This window comes from Equus quagga, chromosome 21 (genome assembly GCF_021613505.1).
Source record: "Equus quagga isolate Etosha38 chromosome 21, UCLA_HA_Equagga_1.0, whole genome shotgun sequence".
Taxonomy (NCBI): domain Eukaryota; kingdom Metazoa; phylum Chordata; class Mammalia; order Perissodactyla; family Equidae; genus Equus; species Equus quagga.
The window spans coordinates 30,356,818-30,380,181 of NC_060287.1; the positions used below are offsets into that span (position 1 = coordinate 30,356,818).

Here is a 23,364-nt window from a genome sequence, read left to right on the forward strand (position 1 = left end):
CAAAGGTAGCTAAGCAAAGATGAAATAACTATTCACTCCATGAAAAACAAAAACTTGTATAGGAGAGATGTAATTACAGCTCACTACTTGGGACATCAAAGAACAATATTTCTATCATCATAGAAATGCAAACTCTGAAGTTGGACTGAACCCTAAATGGTGACACAACTATCTGGGAGGGTGTGGAGGAGGGATGAGGATATGGATGTAGCGTCATCAATTCTGTTGACTTACGGTAACAGTAGGTCCGTGGATAGAGCCCATGCGGGGTATCTCGTAGCAGGATTCGCTTGAGGCAGAGAGACCCTAACTGATTTGAAGTTCTCCAAAGGCAATTACCCCCAGTTTCTGCATGCCCCATCATTTATCATTAGCTGCTGTGTTTCAATTAAGGAGTCTCGTTAGCCTGCTGGTTTGTATCCATCGTGGGGCCCTAGGAACAGTTCTGGCAGCTTGAAAGGCAGACTCGATTTTAAACAAAGTCTCCCACAGCTCTTCTCTTTTGAGGGAGTTTTGGTTTTTGTTAGTGCCGGATGTCAGAGTGAATAATATCCAATTTCAATCCAAAGGCAGACTCGGCTCTCTGGGTTTGAAAGACATATGCCACGTGTAGGCAGAGGAGCTCTGAAAAGACGCGGGCTGCAATTCGATTTTCAGAGAGAACATTTGCCTTTATCTACCTTGCTTTCTGGGCAGATACCATTTTACTTTCCTGCTGGGGGCGCTGCAGAGTGAGTCTGAGAGCCTTCTGCAGAGGTCAGGGGGCTGACCCCTGTCAAGGGGAAACGTGAAACAGTCCGTTCCCCCTTCCGTTTTCTTCTCCAGCTGTAACTATACTTGGATCATATGTACACTTGCTTATGCATCCATTTCTTCAGTCCCCATCTCTTTCCACTCATGTGAATTGCGTATCAGGGCATGGGGAAGAGCTATCTAAAAATAAACCATTAAGGACCTACTCTTCACTCGGCGCTAGAACATTCTTTTCCTCGGTGAGGTCTGGTCAAACTCTGCCTCTCACTGCCATGTCCTCTTGCTTATTTCTCTTAAAAATAATAGCAAAAATTAATATGTAGGGGGCACTCACTTCCCTACTATGAGTCAGGTTCTGTAATAAGTGGTTTATATCCATCATCTCATCTAATTTTTATGGCTATCCACTAAGGAGGATTCTTACAGATGAAGGATTCAAAGATCAGAAACGCTAAGTAATTTGCTCACCTGGTTTTTCAGCCTCCAAAGCCGAGCTCTTAGCCTCCAGGACATATCGCTTTCCAATTCTGCCTCTAGTCACCAAAGTGTAGACTTGTGCACTCTTTTGATTCTCCTCACCTTTGCCCTAGGAGAGTTCAAGACGTGAAGTCAAACAGCCAGGGCTACTTGAAGAGTGAGGGAGATGGGCCTCTGTTCCTTGTTTCCACCAGCAGGTGGCATAGTCACCCCAGTAGAACTTCCCACGGAGCCATTTGAATGTCTTCCTTCCATTTCTGAGGAGACACCTTCAGCCCAACTGGACCGTCAAACCATTCCTTTCTTTCCAGTTGGGTTTGCCTTATCTTGTTCAGTGAAGACAATCGACGAGGACAAATGGTGTGGAGTTATAGGGGTCCTTACTTCTTCACATCATACCTACCATGTTAACTACCATAATTTGGAGATAATTTAAAATCCTAGACACCCAGTGTTCTTCAAACCACATTGTTCAGAGCACCACTTAATGAGGAAATCCAATTGTAAAACAAAGTCAACCTTCCTTTACACAGCTTCAAGGTCACGGTCATGGCCAGCCCTACGACCCTCCAGTGATTTTAGAGAACTGTAACTTCTGCAGCCGCCATGCAGGGTTGAATTCAAATCCTGGCTCTACCTCTATCATCCTGAGCTCTTGACCTCTCTGTGCCTGGATTGCCTCCGCTGTCAAGGTTATAGTACCTTCTCCAGCGGGTTGTGGCAATAACTACCTGAGGCTAATACAATAAAAGCATCTGAGAAGGCCCTGGCACGTGGTAATACTCAATAAGTGTTAGCTCTTATTAAGCACCGCTCTGCCAAATTCCAAGGACTTCCACCATGATAGAAAAGGATCTTTTGGTAAGTAGAGTTTGGTTAGCTCTTTTGAGGTGTTTACATACTTTGCTGGACTTGCTTCCATTTCCTCCGTATAGTAGCCAGTTTCTATTTCAAAAGATGATAATGTTCTTATAAAGTCATTTGGAAATTGTCCAAGAGAGGCATATTTAAACAAAATTTGCCTTATGCAGAGGTGGTCAGAACAGGGTCACTTGCCTTGAATCATACTGGCCTTCCTCTCAACCTACGCCAACCACCCAGGGATGCCCACGTTCGTCTCATCTCTCTGGGATGCTTTCTCTCCAAGCAAGTTCTGGCAAGAAATGGTGCTGTCCATTGAGACTTTTCCTGGGAGGGTCAGTCACTGTGCCCAGGCACTGTGCTGGATGGAGCTGGCATTACGGGGCCTGAAGAGGGAACTTGTGCTGCCTCTGCCCAATGCCAGACTCCAAGCAGGCACACCCCATCAGGCTCCAAGGTTAATTCCCAAATGCCGGTCAGTGTTTGACTTTCCACATAAGATTAGATTAAACATTTGGGTTCATAAAAGCCTAGGATTGCCGGCTGCATCTAGCAAGGGCTTAATTGGCTGCGAGTTGAGAGTGCCCAGCCCACTGAGATTTATGCACAATCCTAAGAGCTCGACAACACCAACAAGAAGGTTCAGATCAGCCTAGCTTTGTAGCAAGGAATTTCCCACTGCCCACACACTGCCTCGGTAAGTTTCCATTGCAAATTCTTTATTTTTTGAGGAATTAAGTAATGAAGCTCTCTATTTTCCTTTTCCAGAAAATTATAAAAGGAATGATTTTTGTGGCATAATACCTAGCCCTTCGTTTCTTCCTCCCACTCTCCCCCCTCCTTCCCTCCCTCTCTTTCTTTTTCCTCTTCTTCTTCTTTTTTTTTCAGTAGTATTTCCTTACTCATTCCTTCAGTAATTGCCTTTGGATGAAATTTTGGAAGTTTTTTTATGGGAGTTTCATGGTAAATGTAGATAAGTGTATCTTTTTTCTATTCTTGATATAAAAATGAAAGACTTTGCTGCCTTCTGCAGGCTCAGGTGATGCTAATGATCCACCATGTTTCAAGAAGACAGAACTTTGGATCTGGGGATCAAGTGGGTGTTACTTTCCTCATAGTGTCCAGATTGCCCTTGTTATGAATTACACACACTGTGACAGGCACAGCTGGAATAAGGGAATTATTATGTGTCCAAAGAAAGGGCAGAACTAATTGACGTGCATGAGCTCACCCATGGTCTCGGTCTCATTTCTTTTGCCCAGTTGAGCTCACCAGCCACAGGCGATATAAACAGGGAGTTATTGGAACGTGTGACCTCTGCTAGGACAGAGTGGGTGCTGGGTGCTAGGCTGGGTGACTTGGGTTTCTAGTCCCCAAGTTGCACGTGGCCAACATGCAAACCTTGTGACCTTGGGTCAGTGATTGAAGCTCTGTGGGCTACAGTCACTCCACCTGGCAAGTGAATAGTCCAGCCTAAATAATCTCTTGGGGCCTATCCTGGTTTTTGAGCATGAATTATTTATTGAAAATGCCCCAAAATATAGGACTATATATATTAGGTCAAACTATATGAAGTTGCCAGTATTTGACCATTTTTAACTTATATAAAGAGCAATTTAATATGGTTTAATGGAACATTAATAATAGTTGCCTTCACATTACTGAAGTAAACACCAATTATGGTATTCTCTCTAGAGGAGGGAGAAGTATGTATACCAAATATAGTGAAGGTCTACCAGCTAAACAGTTACTCTGGATATCAGAAATGTAAATTTATTTGAATATGTTTTAGCATAATGTCCACCAATGAAACTGCTTTCACACACTGTGGTTTGTTTTTTCGTGTGCTCCTGGAACAGACAATGGACTGCTCAGTCATGTCTCATGCAACAGAGTTCAAAAACCGAATCCCCCTTGGACTTGACTTTTTCAGCCTGGCCAGGGGTCAGCACTTGGGGACTTAACCCCCTTAGGACCTTTTCGGCTCTGTGATTAAGCCTCTCCTGATCTGCCTAGCAGGGGCCTTTGTCCACGTTAGAAGAGCTAAGAATCAGTGGTATTAGCGCCAACAGGTCGGTGAATGCTACCACACCCGCACCTTCAAACAAACCCAAATGACTCCAGTGGAATTGGGCACTGACGTCCCTCATCTCAGAGAGATTTTTTGCAGAGATTCTGGAGGGGCTTTGGGAGGCTCAGGAGGCCCCTGAAAGTGAATGTAGAGCTTCGTATGTGCATATGTACACTTTTCAAGGGATCTGTGAACTCTTCCTCTCCCCTCCCCTGAAAATGAGTTAAGAATCACTGTTCCCCTAGTTTCCAGTCGAATTCCACAGGACGCGGAGAGAAACACTCATTCATCCACCAAACATTTAGTAAAGGCCACTATGTCCCAACCACGACGTTGGGCCCTGGGATTCAAAGACAAATAAAACAGTCTCAGCCCACCATCAGCTCAGGCTCTCGTGTAATGATGATTCTAATGACTGACGCTCTCTGAACATCAGTTTCCTTGTCTCTAGAGTGGAGGTAATAACCCCAATGTCATGGCGTGGTTCTGAGCATGGCATGAATGAGCACACAATAAACGGGTAATTGAAAACAAGCAAGCAAACATGGCAGTTTGCAGAAGAAGCACAGACAAGGGGTCTCCAACCCAGACTGGGAAGCCAGGGAAAGGCTGGGGGTGAGTTTTCTGAAACTACAAGAGCATACCACTTTCTCGTGCATGTGAGTCAGGAAACATTCAGCTCCTTTGTCCTGGAGAAACTGCATTTCTTTCTTCTTCTGCGGGACAACATAGGCAAAGGCATTGAGAAGGCCAGGGTTACTTCAGTGCTCCCTCCCTTCTCCTTTGGGACCCAATTCCCTCCCCCTCAATATTTAAAGTGCCCCATCCTCATTCTGGCTGTGGACTCTCAGCCTTCCCTTGAGGCACCCCATCCCAGATGGGCTTGCTAAGCATCGAAACATACCTCTCCATGTCCCCATTCCTCAGAGCCCTGAAGGAAGGGGACTAATGACTGAGCACTTCTTATGAGTCAGGCACTGACCTGGGTTTTCCACAGGTGGTGAAAAGCTAACCAGCTGCTTTGATGAAAACATTCGCAGAAGGATGTTGGCAGTGAGTGTGGCCTGTCCTATTGCCCATCCCCTATCACACTGGGACCTTTACTTCCTCCACTCAGAGGAGCCACTGGTGAACTCCAAGCACAGCTCACAAAGGAGACACATGGGAAGCGGGGTGGGGAGAGAAGCTCAAGTCACTTAGGAGCTTGCAGCGCCACCCTCTCTCTGGGGGAGCCCAGATCCAAGGCAGGGCCTCATGAGGCCCAGTGCATACTGGAGTTGCTTCAGAGAAGTGCTATCCAACAAGTGAAAGTAGCTAGAATAATTCCAATATTGACAGGATCTCAGAAAGAACCCTACAAGGGATCTGAGTCTCTACCTGGAAGAGGTTCGTTCTTCCCCTTCTTGGTTTCTTCCTCCTCCACAGTTGTTCAGGACACGCCCCCATACCAGCTTCCCTCAATGCCCATCCCTGTGACTTTCCTCTGCCCCATTACCAGCCCTTTATTTTGTAAACTTAGATCTTCTGGTTCTTTTCCAGTTGTCTCTATGTTCTACCCATTTTCCAATTTGGCTTCACAAAAGGAAACTGAAATCTCTCTGGAGGGTGAGCAGGGGGACAGATAAGCTGGCAAAATCACAATTTGCTTCATCGGATGATGAGGTGGAGAAGGGTTGGCCGAGACGGAAGGTAGGAACGCTCGCAGGTGAAGTCATCCTGCCCCGTCGCGTTTGTAAGACCAGACCCGACACAGCACAGAGGGTGTGGGTAGTTGTCTTTCGATTGATGAAACAAGGGTGAACTCCCCCAAAATGAGTAGACTTTGTCTCTCCAAGGGTTAGGAGCCAGTGGTGAAGTCTTGAGTAGGATTAAAGCCACTTATCTACACTCTTTCAGTGAACTGTATTATTTTAAGTGGGGAAAAGCACGTCTCTATTACATTTCTTGGAATATGAGCTTGGCCTGGCTTTGAGGCAATCATCTACTTGTTAAGTTTCTTTTCAACCCACTAGGCTTTGCGTGGAGGTGAGAAGGAGAGGAAGATCTTAGAGCTCTTTGAATAATAGAACTTAAAACAGACTGAGAAACATATATTATCTTAGTGACAGTAACTCTCAATGTGGGAAGTGTTGGGAAGGCATGTTCTGTGGGAGAAAGACCTGGAAGTTTGTCTGTCCCCCTTTCCAAGGCAGGGAGGTCTGAAACATCTCTTTTCATAGGCGGAAAGGAAGACACATGTTAAAGAGAGGGGACACTCCTTTCAGAACAGTATCAGGCACACCTGTGGTTGGGTCCTTTGGGCTTGTATTGACTGGGTGGACCTGCAGGTCCCAGCCAATCACAGGTTTCCTTCCTGCCTGTAGTCCTTCTGGTTCTGTTCACACCTCCATGCCCATTTATGAACCAGGTTCAGCTCGGTCCTCTGAGCTCCTTTATCACTTGTTCATACCTGTCACAACTCTTGGGACTTCGCATTGTCATCTGTTTGCATCTCTCCCACTACACTGAGCTTCCACAGACAGAATGCTCGTATTCATCATCTCGGCATTTCCAATGTCTAGCATGTCCCTGGCACATTAATTTAGTCATCAGACATTCATTGGGTGCCAACTATGTGTCAGGTTCTGTGACCGACATTGGGCTGGGCCAAGGTAGACAAAGGGGCTTTGAGGCCTGTCCTCATGGAGATGACAGTCAAGAAGGAAAGATGAGACCAGAAGCCAATAATCACACACACGCAGACACAGACACACACCAGTGATTGATATGCACAATTGCCACATATTGCAAAGAGTGCTTTGAGGAAAAATAACAAGATGCTCTTGGAGAAAAGCGGTGGTGGGAACCAACTAAGAGCAGGGCCAAGGAAGTTTCCTTAGAAGTGACAGTTAAGCTAGGACTGTAAGGGGCAGAGGGTAGCAGAGGGACGAACAAGGCAAGAGTATTCTACTTTGAAGGAATAGAATATGCAAATATCCTGAAGCAGGAGAATGTTTATCGACTTGCAGGAAGGAAGGCCCAGTATGACCAGATTGCTGTGAGTGTGGGGTAAATGGGGAGGTGTTCAGGGATCGGCTCAGGTCTGGCCAGGTGCACCCCGATAAGAAATTAGGATTTTATTTTAAGAACAACAGGACGGTGTTGCATTGTTTTAAAAGCAAGGGAATGATACCACCCTATTTCTGTCGTAAAAAGAGCATATTGACTGCTGTGCAGGACAGACGTGCCCCCCATAAGATGGCTTCAGGGAGAGCTGTGTTGGATTGCGTTGTATCATCCCCGTGAGAGATGTTGGCAGCTGGGCAGTGATAGTGAGGATGGAGAGGAGAGCTGGATTTGAGAAATACGAATCATCTCTCAGGTTGTTTCTTTGTATCGCTTACCTAAAATACTTCTTTCAAATTTGGATGTACATACTCATCTCTTTGGGATATTTGGAAAAAGAACTGCCTAGACACAGGAGATGAAACAAACCACAAAATCTGTCAATGCTCTTGCAATCTTCTGCCCCGTAATTCTCTAAAAACACGGGACATACATGAGTCACTGTTTCATTCAACTGGTGTTTGTTGAACGCCTGCTATGAACAAGGCATTGTGCTAGCCGTTGTGAGGTTACTGATCTATTTAAAAACAAAGTAATGCAAGATTAGTGATGAAAATTTGGAACATTAGAAAAGTATAAAAAAGAAAAAGAATTTTCTTTAAACATACCTCCCACTATCAACATTTTGAAACGTTTATTTCCAGTCTTTTCCATTTTCATAGGCATGTACACATTTATTTACGTATATAAATTGGGAGCATACTATATATAGTTTTATCTCTTCCATTAAACTTTTATTGCAAGATGTCAAGTATGCAAAAAATTCATAAAATGCATACGAAACGTTTAAAGGATAACAAACTATGCACTCAATCAATCACCAGCCAGGTTAAGAAGAAATAATATTACTTCCCCCTCGGATGCCCCTCCCTCCATCCCTTAAGGTAGCCAAATGCAGAAAGGATCCGTTTTCTTAACCTTGTTCAACTATCTTATGATTTAAATTGCAGCAGAAGGGCAAGATGCCCACTTTATCCAATTTGACACAGACCCTGGAAGATGTCTTCAAAAAGATTTTTATTACCTATATGAACAATTGGCGCAGGAACACGACAGCTGAGCAAGAGGCCCTGCAAGCTAAAGTGGACGCTGAGAATTTCTACTATGTCATCTTGTACCTTATGGTGATGATTGGAATGTTCTCTTTCATCATTGTAGCCATCCTGGTGAGCACGGTGAAATCCAAGAGACGAGAACACTCCAACGACCCCTACCACCAGTACATCGTAGAGGACTGGCAAGAGAAATACAGGAGTCAAATTTTGAATCTAGAGGAACCAAAGGCCACCATCCACAAGAACATTAGTGCAACCGAGTTCCAGATGTCGCCTTGATAAGCAAGAGAGCCATAAAGCCAACCCGTGACATCCAGGCACGAAGGGATGCCCGTGCCATGGAGCAAATTCAAATTGTCATTGCTCAGAAGACATTAAGTTCCCTGGTCTTTGTTGAGAATTTCCATGGAGATCATGTGGTTGGTCAATTAAGACAGATGACATTTCAATCTCAGTGATTCGTGCTTCTCGGCAGAGCAAAATGTTTGATGCCGAAGACCTCTTTTACTTTCTGTACAATGTAAATGTCATTTTAATCAATGTCAACAGTGAAAATAAAGCCAAATTTGAAGTAAAGTGCCTGGGCAGTGGCAGTGAGGGTAGAAAGGAGAGATTAACAAATCACCGGACGTTCTTTCTCATGAAACATTATTTTGTCTGTGACTAATTCAATTTATAAATAACCCAGATGTATTACCCAGAAGCTGAGGTTCAAAAATCTATCACTTGCTACTGGATTGACACAGGAGCATTTCTTTATTAATTCATGAACGTATATTTTGAAATGATGAATGAACAGAATCATGGGGTTACTTTACGTGTATTGTTTTCCTGGCATTTAGTTTATCTGGAAGTCTGAAGATAGAACAAACATTTCACAAGGGAAAATAGTCCACACCAGAGATGCAGAATCTTTAAGAACTACCCAGTGCAACAGAAACATATTTTTAAACGAATACTTAAAGTTTTAGAGAAAATTAACTTTTAAAAGTTCTCATTATTTTAGAAAAAATATGAAGTTGTAACATTACTTTATAAGCAACCTATTCTTTTCACTCAATTTATTTTCTATTTACAATTACTTATTTCCACTTATGTTTTGAGAGACGAAAGGTATAGAAAGTGTCTAAATTGCTGATGTCTGTTGAAAAGCTAGACAGTATCTTCTTAATATTTTGCACCTTGGGGTTCACGATATCATAGGATGTCAGGGAGGCACCTCATATTCTCATCATATCATTTCATTTATAAATAGGAATCTGCAGTCCAAAGATTAGGTGCCTTCATTCATTAATTCGATAAGCAACATTTAACATCTGTCTACTTGGGTCACCGGCCTAGACCCCAGAAATCTAGAGATGAACGAGACTCCCTGAGCTGGAGGAACACACTGAGTAGAGAGGGAGTCCTATACATAAACACCATGATGACATAACGTGACAAGGTTATGAGAGAGATCAACACAAAGTGGGCAGAGCTATTGCAGGGAAACGAGGGGAGGCCTAATGTGGGTCATGGTCTACTCAGCAGCTGAGAGTAGGAAGTCAATGCAAGACAGAGGTATGTGGCTATAGCTTCGTGCCTCCTAGCTGACCCTTTTCTCCTCCCCCATGTCCTCATCTGCTCAGACAAGGCAGGGCAACCGTGAGCAGGGCCTCAAGTCTTAGGGCACTAAGACAAAATTCAAAATTGGAGCCCTTCTTCAAGGCATGCTTGTAGGACATCTTACATCGACTACAGGCTTTATCTGTTTAGAGTGAGAGATTTACAGTATCTGTTTCCTAAAAACAAACGTGTAATTATACTAACACAAGCATTAAATACAGTGTTAGGGAAAGTCATTCATATTCCAAGAGCAGATATGGCAAGAGTGGCTTCCTTAGATCAGAAACCCAGAAATGCTGTTCCACAGGGAAAATTCATCCCAGTGCGCCCCGAGCAGCAATCCAGGCTAAAAAATCCAGGCCTTGGGTTGGATCCCAGACAGGGATCCGAGGTTTCCACCAGCTGACAAAGACTGTCTTCTTGACCAAACTTAGTCACGCTCCTCTGAGCACTCTTCTCCACTAGGCCTCAACCTTGGCCTATAACAACTGCAGACTCAGGGCTGGCCTGCTGGTGCAGTGGTTAAGTTCGCACGTTCCACTTTGGCGGCCTGGGGTTCGCCAGTTTGGATCCCAGGTGCGGACATGGCATGGCTTGGCAAGCTGTGCTGTGGTAGGCGTCTCACATATAAAGTAGAGGAAGACGAACACGGATGTTAGCTCAGGGCCAGTCTTCCTCAGCAAAAAGAGGAGGATTGGCAGTGGATGTTAGCTCAGGGCTGATCTTCCTCAAAAAAAACAAAACAAAACTGCAGACTCTTGGCACAAATGGTTTCATCCTCCTCCCCACACTAAGAGACTGGAACAAATACTAGCATAGTTTCTAACAGCTCAAGGTTACATCTCTAAGAGGATCCTGCCCCCCTTAGAGTATCTGCCTGAGAAAGCTCCATGCTGCCAGAAGAATTTACAGTTCATTCCAGCCAAAACCTGGTGGTAGGCAAATCAGCCCCCTGAACCCCCTCTTGGAGCAGTTACTTTAGAAAGCTTTCCATTATAAATCCTTTCTCTCCCACTTTTGAGACGTAAATCTTTTATCACCCAGAACCATCTTGTCTCTTCGAAATGCCCACATTCAAGGAGGGAACTCTCCCTGCCCGGTGGGCACCTTGCTCTAACTTGCACCACTGCCTCTGGTCATAAAGACAGAAATTCGTTTCTCCTCCAGGTAAGTGCCTATTAACAAACCCAGATCAGATTGACCAATTCCCCGCTTTTTGTAAGTTTCCACTTCCTTGATTCTGCTCAAGTGCCTCCACTCCCTCAGTCTCTCTTTAAAATTCCCAATTACTTCTGCACAAATCAAAGTCGAGTTTAGTTCATGCTGGACCCTCCTTCCCATTGCAATAGTTCCTGAATAAAGTCTATCCTTAACACTTTAACTCGTGCCTGGCTTTGTTCATCTTTGACACACGAAAACAAATTGAGGGACAAAAATCTAGCTTTTCCCAATTAAGTTCATTTTATTATCATCACTGAAAGCATAGGGAGTGACACAGATGGTAATCAGCCACTTTACTTTTGGGGAATAGGAATTGCTGAATCTTTACAAGCATGTTGGGTATACAGTTGTGGAAACCATCTATCCTAGTTTGCCACTCCAGCATCAATTCCCATCAGACCCAGGCTTGCCACTTTCAACTCGGCCACTAAGGATGCCAATTCAAACAACTTGCTGTTTTTCTTTTCCATCCCGTTTGCTTTCAGAGTTACTCCTGCTTGGTCTACTGGCTCCACAGAACCCGAGTCCTACCTTGTCCTTACAGGGTAGCTCAGAAGCGATTTGACAAAGTGCTCATGGTAGTGGCTGCCCTGATGGAGTCTAGATCCAGATTACTGAGACAGGTCCCAGTTCCAGCACTTGCTGACTTTAAAACCCTGGACAACTCCTTTAATCTCTCTATGTCTCCATCGCCTCACCTGTGAAACGGTCATAATGACATTATGTCCTTTACAGGCTTGTTATGAGACTTCAGTAAGACAAGAGTCTCCAAGCGCTTAGAACAAAGCTATTTTTGTCACTTTCTCCAGGAAAACTTCGCTTGTTGACAGAACTAAACCCCCTACCCCTCGGTCTGTCCTTTCCTTTGCACTCCCTAGCATTTTGTACCTCATCATCACACAATGTCATAACGGGATCGGGAGTTAGACCGCCTGGGTTCAAACCTAGATTCTGTCGCTGCAATTCGCGCGTTGTCTTGTGTCAGCCACTTAACCTCCCTTTGCCTCCGTTTCCTCATCCACAGAAGAGTGAGCCGAGCCGTGGTAAGAGCTCTGTGAACATTCCTGCTCGATCCCTTGTATTTGCGCGTCCAGTTTGCGCTCTCCCCGAGCAGGGACTGAGTATGCTCAAACTCTGCATGCGTTTACGAAACATTTGTTGAATGAATGTATCTGAGAACAGTACCAAGCACCCTGCCGCTATCCCAAAGGAAAATGCATGCATTTTGTCAACGAAGATGAACGCTGTTTGGAAACTTCTGGGGACCCACGTGTGCTCAGACAGCTGCGAGGAGCACTCAGGGAATGAGGGACAGGCGAGGACCGAGGGGCCCCGCGACGCCCCGCCCTCCGCCAGTCCTCCTCCAGCTCGGATAAATTCGGAATGAGAACACACCCCAGGAGCGGGCTCAGGTACCCGACCCACTCCCAGCTGCTCCCCACCGGGCCAATCCCCATCCGCAACCCGCGCCGCAGCTGCATAAAGGCCGCCCAGGCTACTGCGCCGGCGCGGGGTGGTGTGCCTACGAAGGCTGCTGGGCCCACTGCGCCGGCGCAGAGCGGTGCACTTCGGGACTGGTAGTTCCCCGCGGCATTGTGGGAGTCGTGGTTTGTCTGCGGGCCGGGCGCTGGAGCCTCCGCGGCCTGGAGCTGTAAGTGGATGACGCCCGGGTCAGCGGGATCCTGACCCGAAGCAGGACAGCTCTTTGGGGACCTGGGGAGTCCGGCTGGCGGCTCGCGTTCACGCTTTCTCTCCAGGACGCCCGCCAGCTGGCCCCCGGCTGTGGGTGGGGACCTGGGGGTTGACGGCCACCCCGGCCCGCACCCACGGAGCGCCCCTGCCTGGCCGGGTCATCCAGGCGCCGCGAGATCCGCCGACCCGGCGCCGGGGGCGGCGTGTTTAGGCCGGCACGCGGTCCGAGCGGGGCCCAGAGGCAGCCAGAGGGTGTTGGTGTCCGAAGGGTTTTGGGGGACGAGCGAATGTTCCGGACGCCGTGTTCTGTGGAAGGGTGAGGGATGCAGTGGCCGCCCTTGGCCCCCATCCTGGGGTCTGAGCAGGGCAGGTGTTCCTCTCCAAGTGTCGGGCTGAGGCCCAGCCCCTCTGGCCCTGGGAACCCCGGCTGACCGGGCTGTGGGGCTCAGAGGTCCACCAAGTGATGCCCAAGCTTCGCATTGAACCTCCCCTCCCCCAACCAGCCCTACCTCAAATGATCAGGTGAAGAGTTGGGGAGAAAAGGGTAGAGACTGGGAATGAGAACAGCTTCGCAAAGTTCACACTAAGGACACAGCCTAACTAGTGGCTGGAATGAGCTTAGACATCAAGAGACAGACGGATCCTTGAGTTTGTTAGGTGTGCCAAGAAGAAAACATAGTTTGTGGCCAATCCATTCTCCGTATTGCTTTAATCGGCCTAACCAAAATGAGTGAATAAGTTTTTCTGTTTTCTAGGAGAAATCTGGCAAAGGAAAAAATTAGGATATTTTTGCAGTAAATGAAATAGAATGATTTCTATCTAAGCCATTGGTTCTTGAGTTTTAAGCTGATACTGTGGATAGTTCCGGGGAAGTTTAAAATTTGCTACACTTCATAGATTTTATGCCTCACCAAATTGTCCCCATCTTGTTGGTTTTTGCAGTTCAGCCCTCACATGCCAGCTGCCTCCTGTTTCTAATACTGCATCTGGTGTACATATGGCAGCCAAGCAAATAGCCTGCGGATATTTTTAGCTTTCTCAGTTGTCCTCATTTGCTGAAGTCCTGCGGGGTGCTACAGAAATGGCTGAGTTGGAGCATGTAATTGAAGGGAGATGGGGAAAGGTTATAATTTGGAGGCAGTGGGTGGAAATGAGCCAGCTTGCTCTGCCCTCTCGTCTCCTACCCTCACGGGACCCCTTTCACTACTTGCAGGTTGATATTAAATGTTTCTTTCCTGAAGAGCTTGAATTTATTGCTCTAGGTATGACGTCGAGGCAGCTGCCAGTGTATTTTTCCAGTCAGGTTCTGTGATATCAGAGACAGTGGTGACTTAGGAATTTCAGAGTTGTTCTTTGGATTCTGCTTTTAAAAATAAGAACGCTTTGTTTTAAAGAGATTAGTGACTTGCTCCAGGTCACATGCCCTGCCGTTGGTGTCACCAGGAATAGAGTCCGCATCTGCAGTTCTCCGGGTCCACAGGTGGTTCTTGATACCTTGTCCTTTTGTCTTGCAGTGACTGCTGTTTGCCGTGCATGCCCCTCATGTATGTTCCTCAGCTTGGCATGTCCATTAGTGGCAGGAGGGATATTTGTCATAACAATAATGGTTATTTATTTAGTGCTTTCTGTGTGCTGAGTGTATACAATCCACTCTCTGAAGGAGAATTCATAGATGGGGAGCTGAGGCTTAGAGAGGCCCAATGGCTTGTCCAAGGTCACACTAGTAAGCATAGTACATGTTTGCCCAATGGCTGGACCACTGGGTGTTCTTTTAGTTTATTTCCTCCTCTAAGCTTTTTGGACCTATTTGTTGTCCTTGACCTTGGGAATTAATCTCTTACCTACTTCAGTTCGCTAGATATGTAGTTTGGCCCCAGAAAATTTGTCAGGAACAGCCAAACTCAGTTATTGCATTTGTACAAAACTCAAAGTAGAAGTTTTAAAAATAAAATTTCCATGACCTTAAACATTTTATTTTGATTTACAAATGGGTAAACCCTGAGACTATTAGAGATTACTCGAAGTGAAAATTCCAACAGCAGGTTGTAACATGTTAGGAAAGTATTTCTCCAGTGCGCATCAGCATCTGCTGCTACTTAAAGATGAACAGGCCATTTATACACAAAGGTAACAGGCACCTTCAATCGCTGTCGTCACATTCAAACAGGTGTATGGTGTAAATTCCTGTCCTTGGCTTATCTGACTTTGAAAAAGTTATGGGGAAAACCTGGCTATCTCGTGCCACCTGCCAGCTTGTTTTCATGATCGTGTGTGACCTTGAATAGATGAGGTATGACCTTTTTATATTCAGATGCTTTTGTAAGCGAAAGTTTTTCTACAACATCTTTCCTGAAGTTCATCTCATCCCCATTCTAAAGGTCTGTGGAATTTTCTGCTGCTTTTCTGAATTCTAAGTGCATTGAAAGAAGCTCCCTGGTGATTGTTGAATGCAGAGCTCTCTGCCTGCATCAGGTTAAGACTCGGGAGCCGCGTGGATGGGTTCGAATCCCGGTTCCCACCGTGTGACCCTGGATGCATTATGTAATCTTTCTGTTCCCTCGTCTCGGAAGTGGAGACAATAAACTCTCCCTCGTAGGACTGCTGTGAAGGCAGAACGAGTTCATGCATCTGTGCACTTCAGCATGCCCGCACGACAAAGGGAAGCTGTGATTATTGTGCTGTAAGTGCCGAATTTCAGAAAACCTAGGGGCCCTCGAGCCCATCTAGTTGACACCCCTTTCTTCATTTACAGATGGGACCGAGGCCCCCAGAGGGAAGTCACTTTCCAGAGTGTGTAGGTTCTCCATCCAGAGCTCGAGTCTTCTGAGTCTTGGGGTATGTGTCGTATTCTAAAAATGGTGGCATGCAGGGCCTCAGAGCAGATCCTGTGCTCCGCTGTGTCCCTGCCGTGTCACTTCCTGCCTCACCTCCTCCTTGGTCTCCCTCACGTTTTAGAGGGAATCCTAGATAGGAATTTCTTTCTTAGGACAGTTTTTTCCCCCTGTCATTTATTCCCTTCCCTCCAGATGTTTTTTAAAAACCTAGATTAGCTTAATTAACACTCAGAGGACCTGAGCACCAGAAAGGCACTCAGCCATAAACCGGCTCTTAGGGCAGGAGTGGGTGGAGGAACAGATTCTGGACCCGGGCTCTCGTGTCCTCAGATGGATGGGAAGGAGCATGTGTCGCCTTAGGAGCAGCGCTGCCCCGTCCACTTGGGCCCAGGCTCCCAGCCCTGGTGAAGGGCAGCGAGGAGATCTTTCTGCCCAACAAGGGCCAAGGCTGTCTCAGCCCTCACCTGGGCCATCTGCTTTCCACCGGGCTCTGGGTCTTGTGGGAACCCTTAACCCTCCTCTCTACAGAGCTTGCTCTCTTTGCTCATCTGCCCTCTCTCCATCAAAGAGGAGTCTTCCTAAGGTGGTCTGCTCTAGAGAGCCCAGACTGACCTGTTTCTTCTCTTCTCCACCAGAGCAGTGGGTCCTGGTCTTCCAGCTCCCTCTCCTCGTGTGCCTGTCTGCGTGGACCTCATTGATCGGGAGTGAATTCACGGCTGGTCCAACATGAACTGGAAGGTGAGAATAGTTTTAAACACTTAGGGCTTGGGTTTGTTCTTTCTCCTGATTCTAAGAATTCAGAATGATAGTTTTGTAGAGGTAAGTTGATTAAAAAGATTAAAGCAGGAATCATAACATTTAATCTTTTAAGTTAAAACATATAAATGTACATTTGTTCATCAGACTTTTGGAGGCAGGCGAGGCCTTTTCTTTGCCAGGGTGTCCACTGCCTCCAGATCTGCCTTACTTCACTTGCAAAAACCACGCCTTTGAAGTTTCACCTACAGTGTCACATTTTGCTTTCTTTAAAGTGGATTAAGATCTTACAAAGCAATCTGTACACAAAGTCTTTCCAGATTGTAATGCTCTTCCCTAATCTTTTATATTTGTGTTGCCAACAGCATTTTTTTTCCAACTCAAATTAAGCCTTTCAAAGCATTCGGTTAGTTTTCATGGAAACAACTTTTTCTTTTATGTGGTCATATTGCATAAGTATCAATGTTTAAATAAATTATCTGTTATAACATCAGGTACACTTAAACTGACTGGGGAATAAACACCACTGACCCTTGTGAAACATGAGATCAGCTGGTGGGAGCAGAAGTTCAAGGGCAGCTGAAGAGGTTCCCATTAACCATGGGCAGCAGTCTGCGGGTCTTAGAGAGGGAGAGGAGAGTGCCCCGTTAGATCTCTGAAGTAGCGGGGTGAGCTTGGGAAGTTGGCTAACAGAGCAGCCCCTAAAATACGTGTTTATTGTAGATTCTTTGAAAAGTATGAAATCAAATAAAAATCATACATTGTCTCACCATCCAGAGATGGCTGCTGTTAACAATTTTGGTGTATTTTCTTCCAGTATTTTTTTCCATATATATAAGTTTAGTGTGTGTACTTTCAAATTTAGGTTCTTGTTGTACATGTTTTTTCAATTATTATAAGCATTTCCTTGTTCAAAACATCCACCTGCTTTCTGTTGCAAGAACTGGAAAGGTCTGGAAGCAGGATCCGGGAGCTAGGAGAGTACAGACCCTCCCTCCTTCTCCAGCTCCTTGGGGCACGGGCTTGGGGTCCCTGCAGGAGGGCTGTGGGGACTTCTCCAGAAGAGCCTGGTTGAAGTGAAGGAGGCAGAGTGAGGATTCTGTGAAGGGTTGAAAATTAGGCGAATTTGTTAATCAGGTAGTGGGGTTCCAGAGCTCACAGTGAGACGGTGGGAGAGAGAGGGTGTAAGGGGAAGAAGCAGAAGCACTGGGGGTGGGAGTTAGGGCAGGACTTCTGCCCGCTGCAGCGCCGAAAGGACGGCAGGCAGTAACTGTGCTACAGGCCATGTCAGCAAGGTCAGAGCGCTGTGCTTGGTGCCGCAAAGGCTCTCACACTTCAGCATCAAAACCACTGTGTTAATAGGCCTCTTGTGGCTCCCACCCCTGCGTTTCTGATCGCGTAGGCCTGGGGTTAATGAGTTCCCAGCTGATGCTAATGTACACCGGTCTAAAGCAATGCACAGAGGAAGCTTTCTTTTTAATGGTGGAGTGACATCAACCCACTTGACCCCCCAGGCCAGTCCTGCTTGTGGCAAAAGGACTCCTTTCTGTATCAGGAACAAAATCCACCTGGACCTTCCCAGCTTTAGGCAGACACACAGCACCATGGCTGCCAGGGAGCAACGTCATGTTTAAAAAGGGAGCCCTTCCCTTTAGCATCAGAAAGGAGTGGCCTCTCCTTGTGCCCTGACTGCTCGGAGCCCCAGGAGGCTGGAGGATTATGTAGCCCCCGGTGCATTCCCTCTCTGCCTTGGGGGCCTGTGGCCGTCAGTCAGCACTGCCCGTGCATTGGCAACAGAGTGTAGCCTCATTCTTTAAAGGGTCAGCCATTCTCATTATGCAGGTGTTGGGGTTTTGTTTAAAAAAATTGGTGTAGATCTAGTCCACCCCAACAATATTTTACTCATTTACCGCCTTGAGGGTTTGCATGTTTTGAAAGTTAATGTGAGAAGGGGTTTGTTAGAAGGAAATCAAAGGAAGAGATTCAACACCACTGAAGCCTGGTACCCCAGAGGGCAGGACCGGGGCCCCTTAGTACGCAAGAAGGCCCCTTTGCTTCAGCCCTTGTAGCATCCTTGACCTCTCCTGCCTCTGCTCTGGCCCCCTCTCAAACCTGAAACTTCTGCCTCTTGTCACCTCTTCTCCATTACCTTTAAAAAGAAAGTAAATACCAAAACCTCTTAGCTGTGCCCATCTGTGGATGTGTTACCATTTCAGTGGATTTTCTAACTTCTGATTGAGAGAGACATTACTGTAGCTGCTAAAGCTAAGTTTCGTGTTTAGCTCACGCGGGCGACACCCTGGGCTGTGATGTGGGCTCCATCACGGTAGGACTCTCGTGGCTCATCCGTAGATCGAGAGACTTAGAAGATGGTAGCTCTTCCAATATGAACAGGGCTCAGTTAGCCTAGAAAATCCTAGTGAACATAAAAAGAGGTGTATTTCAACAAACTCGTGATTTTTGCCTCCAAAGAGACAAATAACATTTAACATTCTTTTCTTTCATAGCTGATTTATAAACGTGGAGTCAAGCCTCTTCTCTCTAAAATGAGAACCTTCCAGAAAGTAAATGACTTAGAGGATGATTTGGAAGAGGTGGGGAGGTTGGCCATGGGTCTCAGGAGGAAGGACCTGGAAACCAAATCAGCATTCTAAGCTGCTTATGTTTGTCGAGATAGAAAGTTTCACTTATGTAACTTTTTTAGTCTTTTGTATTGTTGCCAGAGTGATCTTTCTGAAGTGCATATGTTCTGTTTATTCTCGACTGTTAAAATGATTTTGTGGTTGAAAACTATTACCTAGTGACTCCGAGTGTTCTTGTGTTCCTATTGTTTTAGTTAAATTAAACCAATTTAAGTATTTGGAGTCCTCCTTTTGATACCTGTTACGTTCCTACTGTGTCACATTACAGCCTTCCTCAAATGTCCGTAAGGAACCCGTTCAGTAACTTCAGAGGTGGTGGTTCCAGCTGCCTTTGGTAGGGTCAGTAGCCACGCCGTCGTTGATTTGCATAATTTACTTGTGAAATTGGTGAGGCTCAGGGAGAGCGGCATGTCTGTTACAGTCGTGTGTGGCGATGACGAGTTCAGGCTTTGGGGCAGTCGGAGCACAGTCAGACCCTCACCTTTCTGGACTTGACGTTCTCTCAGCCGTAAAATGAGGACAGTCTGTCTGCCTCGTGGGGACACTCTGAGGATTAAAGGGAGAAGTCTGTGTGAGGCGCTTAGAGCACAGGAAGCTCCCAGTGGGTGGTAGCTGATGCTATAGCTTCCATATGTGAAATCTTCATCTAGGTCTGAGTCATAAAGAATTAGAATAAAACTATAGGAACATACGTGTACATAATTTCTCATTTCATTAATGCCATTTCATTGAAAATCAGGAATCAGTGGAAAGAAGCCTGGCACGGGGGTTAGAATGTTCTGTCCCAACTCTGGCCTCATCAGGAATTAGCTGTGTGATACTGATTGATGTCTCAACTGCCAGGAGCTTTACTTTCCTTGTTTATAAAACAAGGTGGTAGACTGAGTCATCTTTAAAATCCTTTCCTGCCCTTCAGGTCTGTGAGCATATTGTTCTCAGCTAAAGTTTTCACTAACTAGTTTCAGATTAACTGGAGCTACACTGTTAGGGGGAGGACAAGTGTACTCCCTGTAGTAGAATCTCATTCTATGGGTGTTACATATCATACGTGGTGTTTGGCAATTTAACTAATGATTTCATTAGAATAAGTCCTACCTAGTCCTTTAGAATAATGATCATTCAACAAAAGTGTACCTTTTTGCTTTATTTGGGAAGGTTTTTTTTTTTTTTTGCTTTAGGAAGATTCACCCTGAGCTAACGTCTCTGCCAGTCTTCCTCTATTTTGTATGTGGGCCACCACCACAGCACGGCTGCCAATGAGTGGTGTAGGTCTGTGCCCGGGAACTGAACCCAGGCTGTCAAAGTGGAGTGCACTGAACTTAACCACTAGGCCATAGGGCTGGCCCCAGGTAGGAATTTTTAATCGCACCAAAAACTCATAATTATCCTTCAGGTCATACTAATCATGTTGACAAATCTAGCATAGTTTTTGCCTTGAGATACTATTGTGGTAGATAGAATTTCATAAGAAAGCTCACTCGTGCAAAGAGGAATTCAAATCCCCGCTTGTTCCCCAGACTTCATGTTAGCCAATGGCTTAAAACTTCTCTCCAACAGAAAATTACAGGAACAGTAAATAGTGGCCATGTTTTAATGTTTTAAGTTTTATTGTATTTTATTTTTGTATTTATTTTACATTCAAGTACGAGTGCTCATGGGTAGCTGGAACCAAGAGGAAATTGTGTACTAAAGTAGAAGAATCCAGAAGGAAGGTCTGGTCCAGCCTTCCTTCACAGGTGAAAAGGAAAAAGCTCAGAAAAGTCAAGTGACTGACCCAGGTCGCACAGTCAGTTGGTGGCAGAGTGGAGCTATCACCCAGGCTCCCTGGCTCTGGCTCCTTGCACTGGACCACGTTGCTGCATCAGAAGCAGAGGGCCTGGGTGATGGGCAAAGTACTTGGTCAGGTCACGAGAGACCAGCGTTATGACGTCTGTAGTCTACTGGTGGTCCTCTTGGTGAAGCCAGCAGCCAGGGGGTGATGAAAGGCAGAGCTCAAACCAGACTGTCAGTGATGTGGGGACAGGCACCGTGTCTGTCCTGCTCACCAGTGAAGCCCCAGCACCTGGCCTAGCGCCTGTTACATAAGAGGTGCTCGGTAAATGTTGACTGACGGAACATAAAAGAAACACTCCTTATCAACTGCAGAACGTTGAGAGTGGTTTCTTTCTTCTTTAAGGTGCTTGAGCACGTGCCCCTGCTGCTGTATATCTTGGCAGCGAAAACATTAATTCTCTGCCTGGCATTTGCTGGAGTCAAAGTCTACCAGAGGAAGAGACTGGAAGCAAAACAGCGACAGCTGGAAGCTGAGAAGCAGCAGCAGGCGGAGAAGAAAGACAACTAAAGGGAAATCAGAGGTACTGGGACTTTGCAAGTGTGAACTGTACGGTGGGTCAGGGTGGGCCGTCCTCGGATGTGAGAGCTCAGAGAACCCCACGTCCCTCGGGTCTGGAGGTGGCTGGGGGCTCGGGGCCCCGCCTGTCGTCTGAGGTCGTCGAGCTGCTCTGGATGAGGCGAGTGCAGATCCCAGCCCTTGAGCCAGGGCACATGTGTGATCCGTCCGCGCCTCGGCTCTGAGCCTGCCTGGTTCTCCCTTAGCGGGAGTGCTGGTGCTTTCCAGCTGCTGGGCCACAGCACTCCTGGGAATTTCATGAAAGCGGTGGACCTTCTCCCCGGAGAAGTGCACATACTAGAAATACCTACAAGTGTGTGTAAAATTCCTCCCGGGTCATTTGAAACCCCTGCCTGTGCCTGAGATCAGAAACCCTCTGTCTTCAGGATGAAGTCTGACTCCCGGGTACGGCGTGTAAATCCCTTCCCAGTCCAGGTCACATTTGCGCTTCTGCTGCCCTCTCCCCGTGCTCCTGCAGGCCACTGCTTCACCACAGTAGACTGCCAGGCCCCTCTGCTGCTGCTTGTTGGCTCCCTGGCCTAGAGGGCCCTTCCCAAAGACGACCTCACCAGGCGCGAAGTCTTACTCCTCGTCGTAGCCCAGTGCCCACAGCGCACACAGGGTGCCCGGAACGTGTTTGTTAAGTACATCAAGGCACCAGGAAGTTGTTATTAAGCCCAGTGAGAGAGTTATCATATGACAGTTAGCAGTCTCCTTAATTCTGGTGTGCTGTCCAATTTCTTCATTTATCAGGTTGAATTCTGTGCTTCTCTAAAAGTTAGAGGATTCAAATATCATGGTAGGTGGTTCCAGATCAGTGATTCCCAAACTTGGCTAGCAGTCAGAATTGCCTAGGGTGCTTGCTGAAAATTCAGATTCCGGGGCTGGCCTGGTGGCACAGCAGTTAAGTTCGCACGTTCTGCTTCCGTGGCCCGGGGTTCGTTGGTTCGGATCCCTGGTGCAGACATGGCACCGCTTAGCAAGCCATGCTGTGGCAGGCATCCCACATATAAAGTAGAGGAAGGTGGGCACGGATGTTAGCTCGGAGCCAGTCTTCCTCAGCAAAAAGAGGAGCATTGGCAGCAGATGTTAGCTCAGAGCTAATCTTCCTAAACAAAATAAATAAAATAAAAATGAAAATACAGATTCCCAGGCTCCAGCCTCAGAGAGATTCCTTTTGCCTCTGGTTGGGTCTGGACATCTGTTCTTACGTAGTCCTCTTAGCAACAGGTCACTGTAGGAACCACAGGGCTGGTGACATCCAAAACCCCACCCACGCTGAGCTTCCATGCTTCTGGAAAGGTGACCTCCCTTAGAGTACCTGCAGACTTGTCGAGGGTATGGGCAGACTTGTTAGTCATAATAGTGGTACTTACTGAATGGTTATTCTGTGCTGGCATTTTGCTGAGCGTTTCATACACAGCGGTGTTGTGTCGTATCCTCCTCCTGACAACTCTGTGAGGTCCATGCAGATTGAGAAAGTGGCTCACACTGTACACGGTGAGGAGCAGAACCAGAACTGGCCCAGGTCACACACCCCACCACCGGGCCGCACCCCTGGCTGCACCACCTCGCTGAGCGCAGGGCCGTGAGCTGTGGGAAGGCCCGCGGCTCCCTGGTGCTCCCCTCCTCTGTCACCTGCCCGGCACCACTCCCTGAGCCTCGGGGAGCTGCACACTTCTGCCAGGCAAAGGAGGTTACTGTGGTGGAATCTCGCCTTTTTTTGTTTTTAAGATGTGTTATGGACTGAAACTCAAGAGTAGGCACTAGGGTGATGGAAAAGGGAGCAGTTAGAAATTAAGAAGGGAGAGGGAAGGCGGTTCTATTGAAATCTTGACTGAATTTCCGTTCCAGACATCATTTTGTGTGTTAACCCAAGAAGAGGAACAAAGATTGGGTGTGT

The 23,364-nt window shown here is 46.6% G+C and overlaps 1 protein-coding gene and 1 long non-coding RNA gene across 2 annotated transcripts; both read left to right on the top strand.

Annotated features, from left to right (window-relative positions):
• The first annotated feature begins 2,721 nt into the window (after window positions 1-2,721).
• Window positions 2,722-8,601, top strand: KCNE2 (potassium voltage-gated channel subfamily E regulatory subunit 2). Its single transcript, XM_046647981.1, has 2 exons — window positions 2,722-2,788; window positions 8,218-8,601. Exon 2 carries the CDS (start codon window positions 8,230-8,232, stop codon window positions 8,599-8,601), a length of 372 nt encoding a protein of 123 aa, XP_046503937.1. The 5' UTR covers window positions 2,722-2,788; window positions 8,218-8,229.
• A 6,537-nt stretch (window positions 8,602-15,138) lies between these two features.
• Window positions 15,139-16,402, top strand: LOC124231561 (uncharacterized). The gene is made up of 3 exons (XR_006886595.1): window positions 15,139-15,520; window positions 15,593-15,675; window positions 16,310-16,402. It is a non-coding gene; the product is annotated as an uncharacterized LOC124231561 (long non-coding RNA).
• Window positions 16,403-23,364: the final 6,962 nt, after the last annotated feature.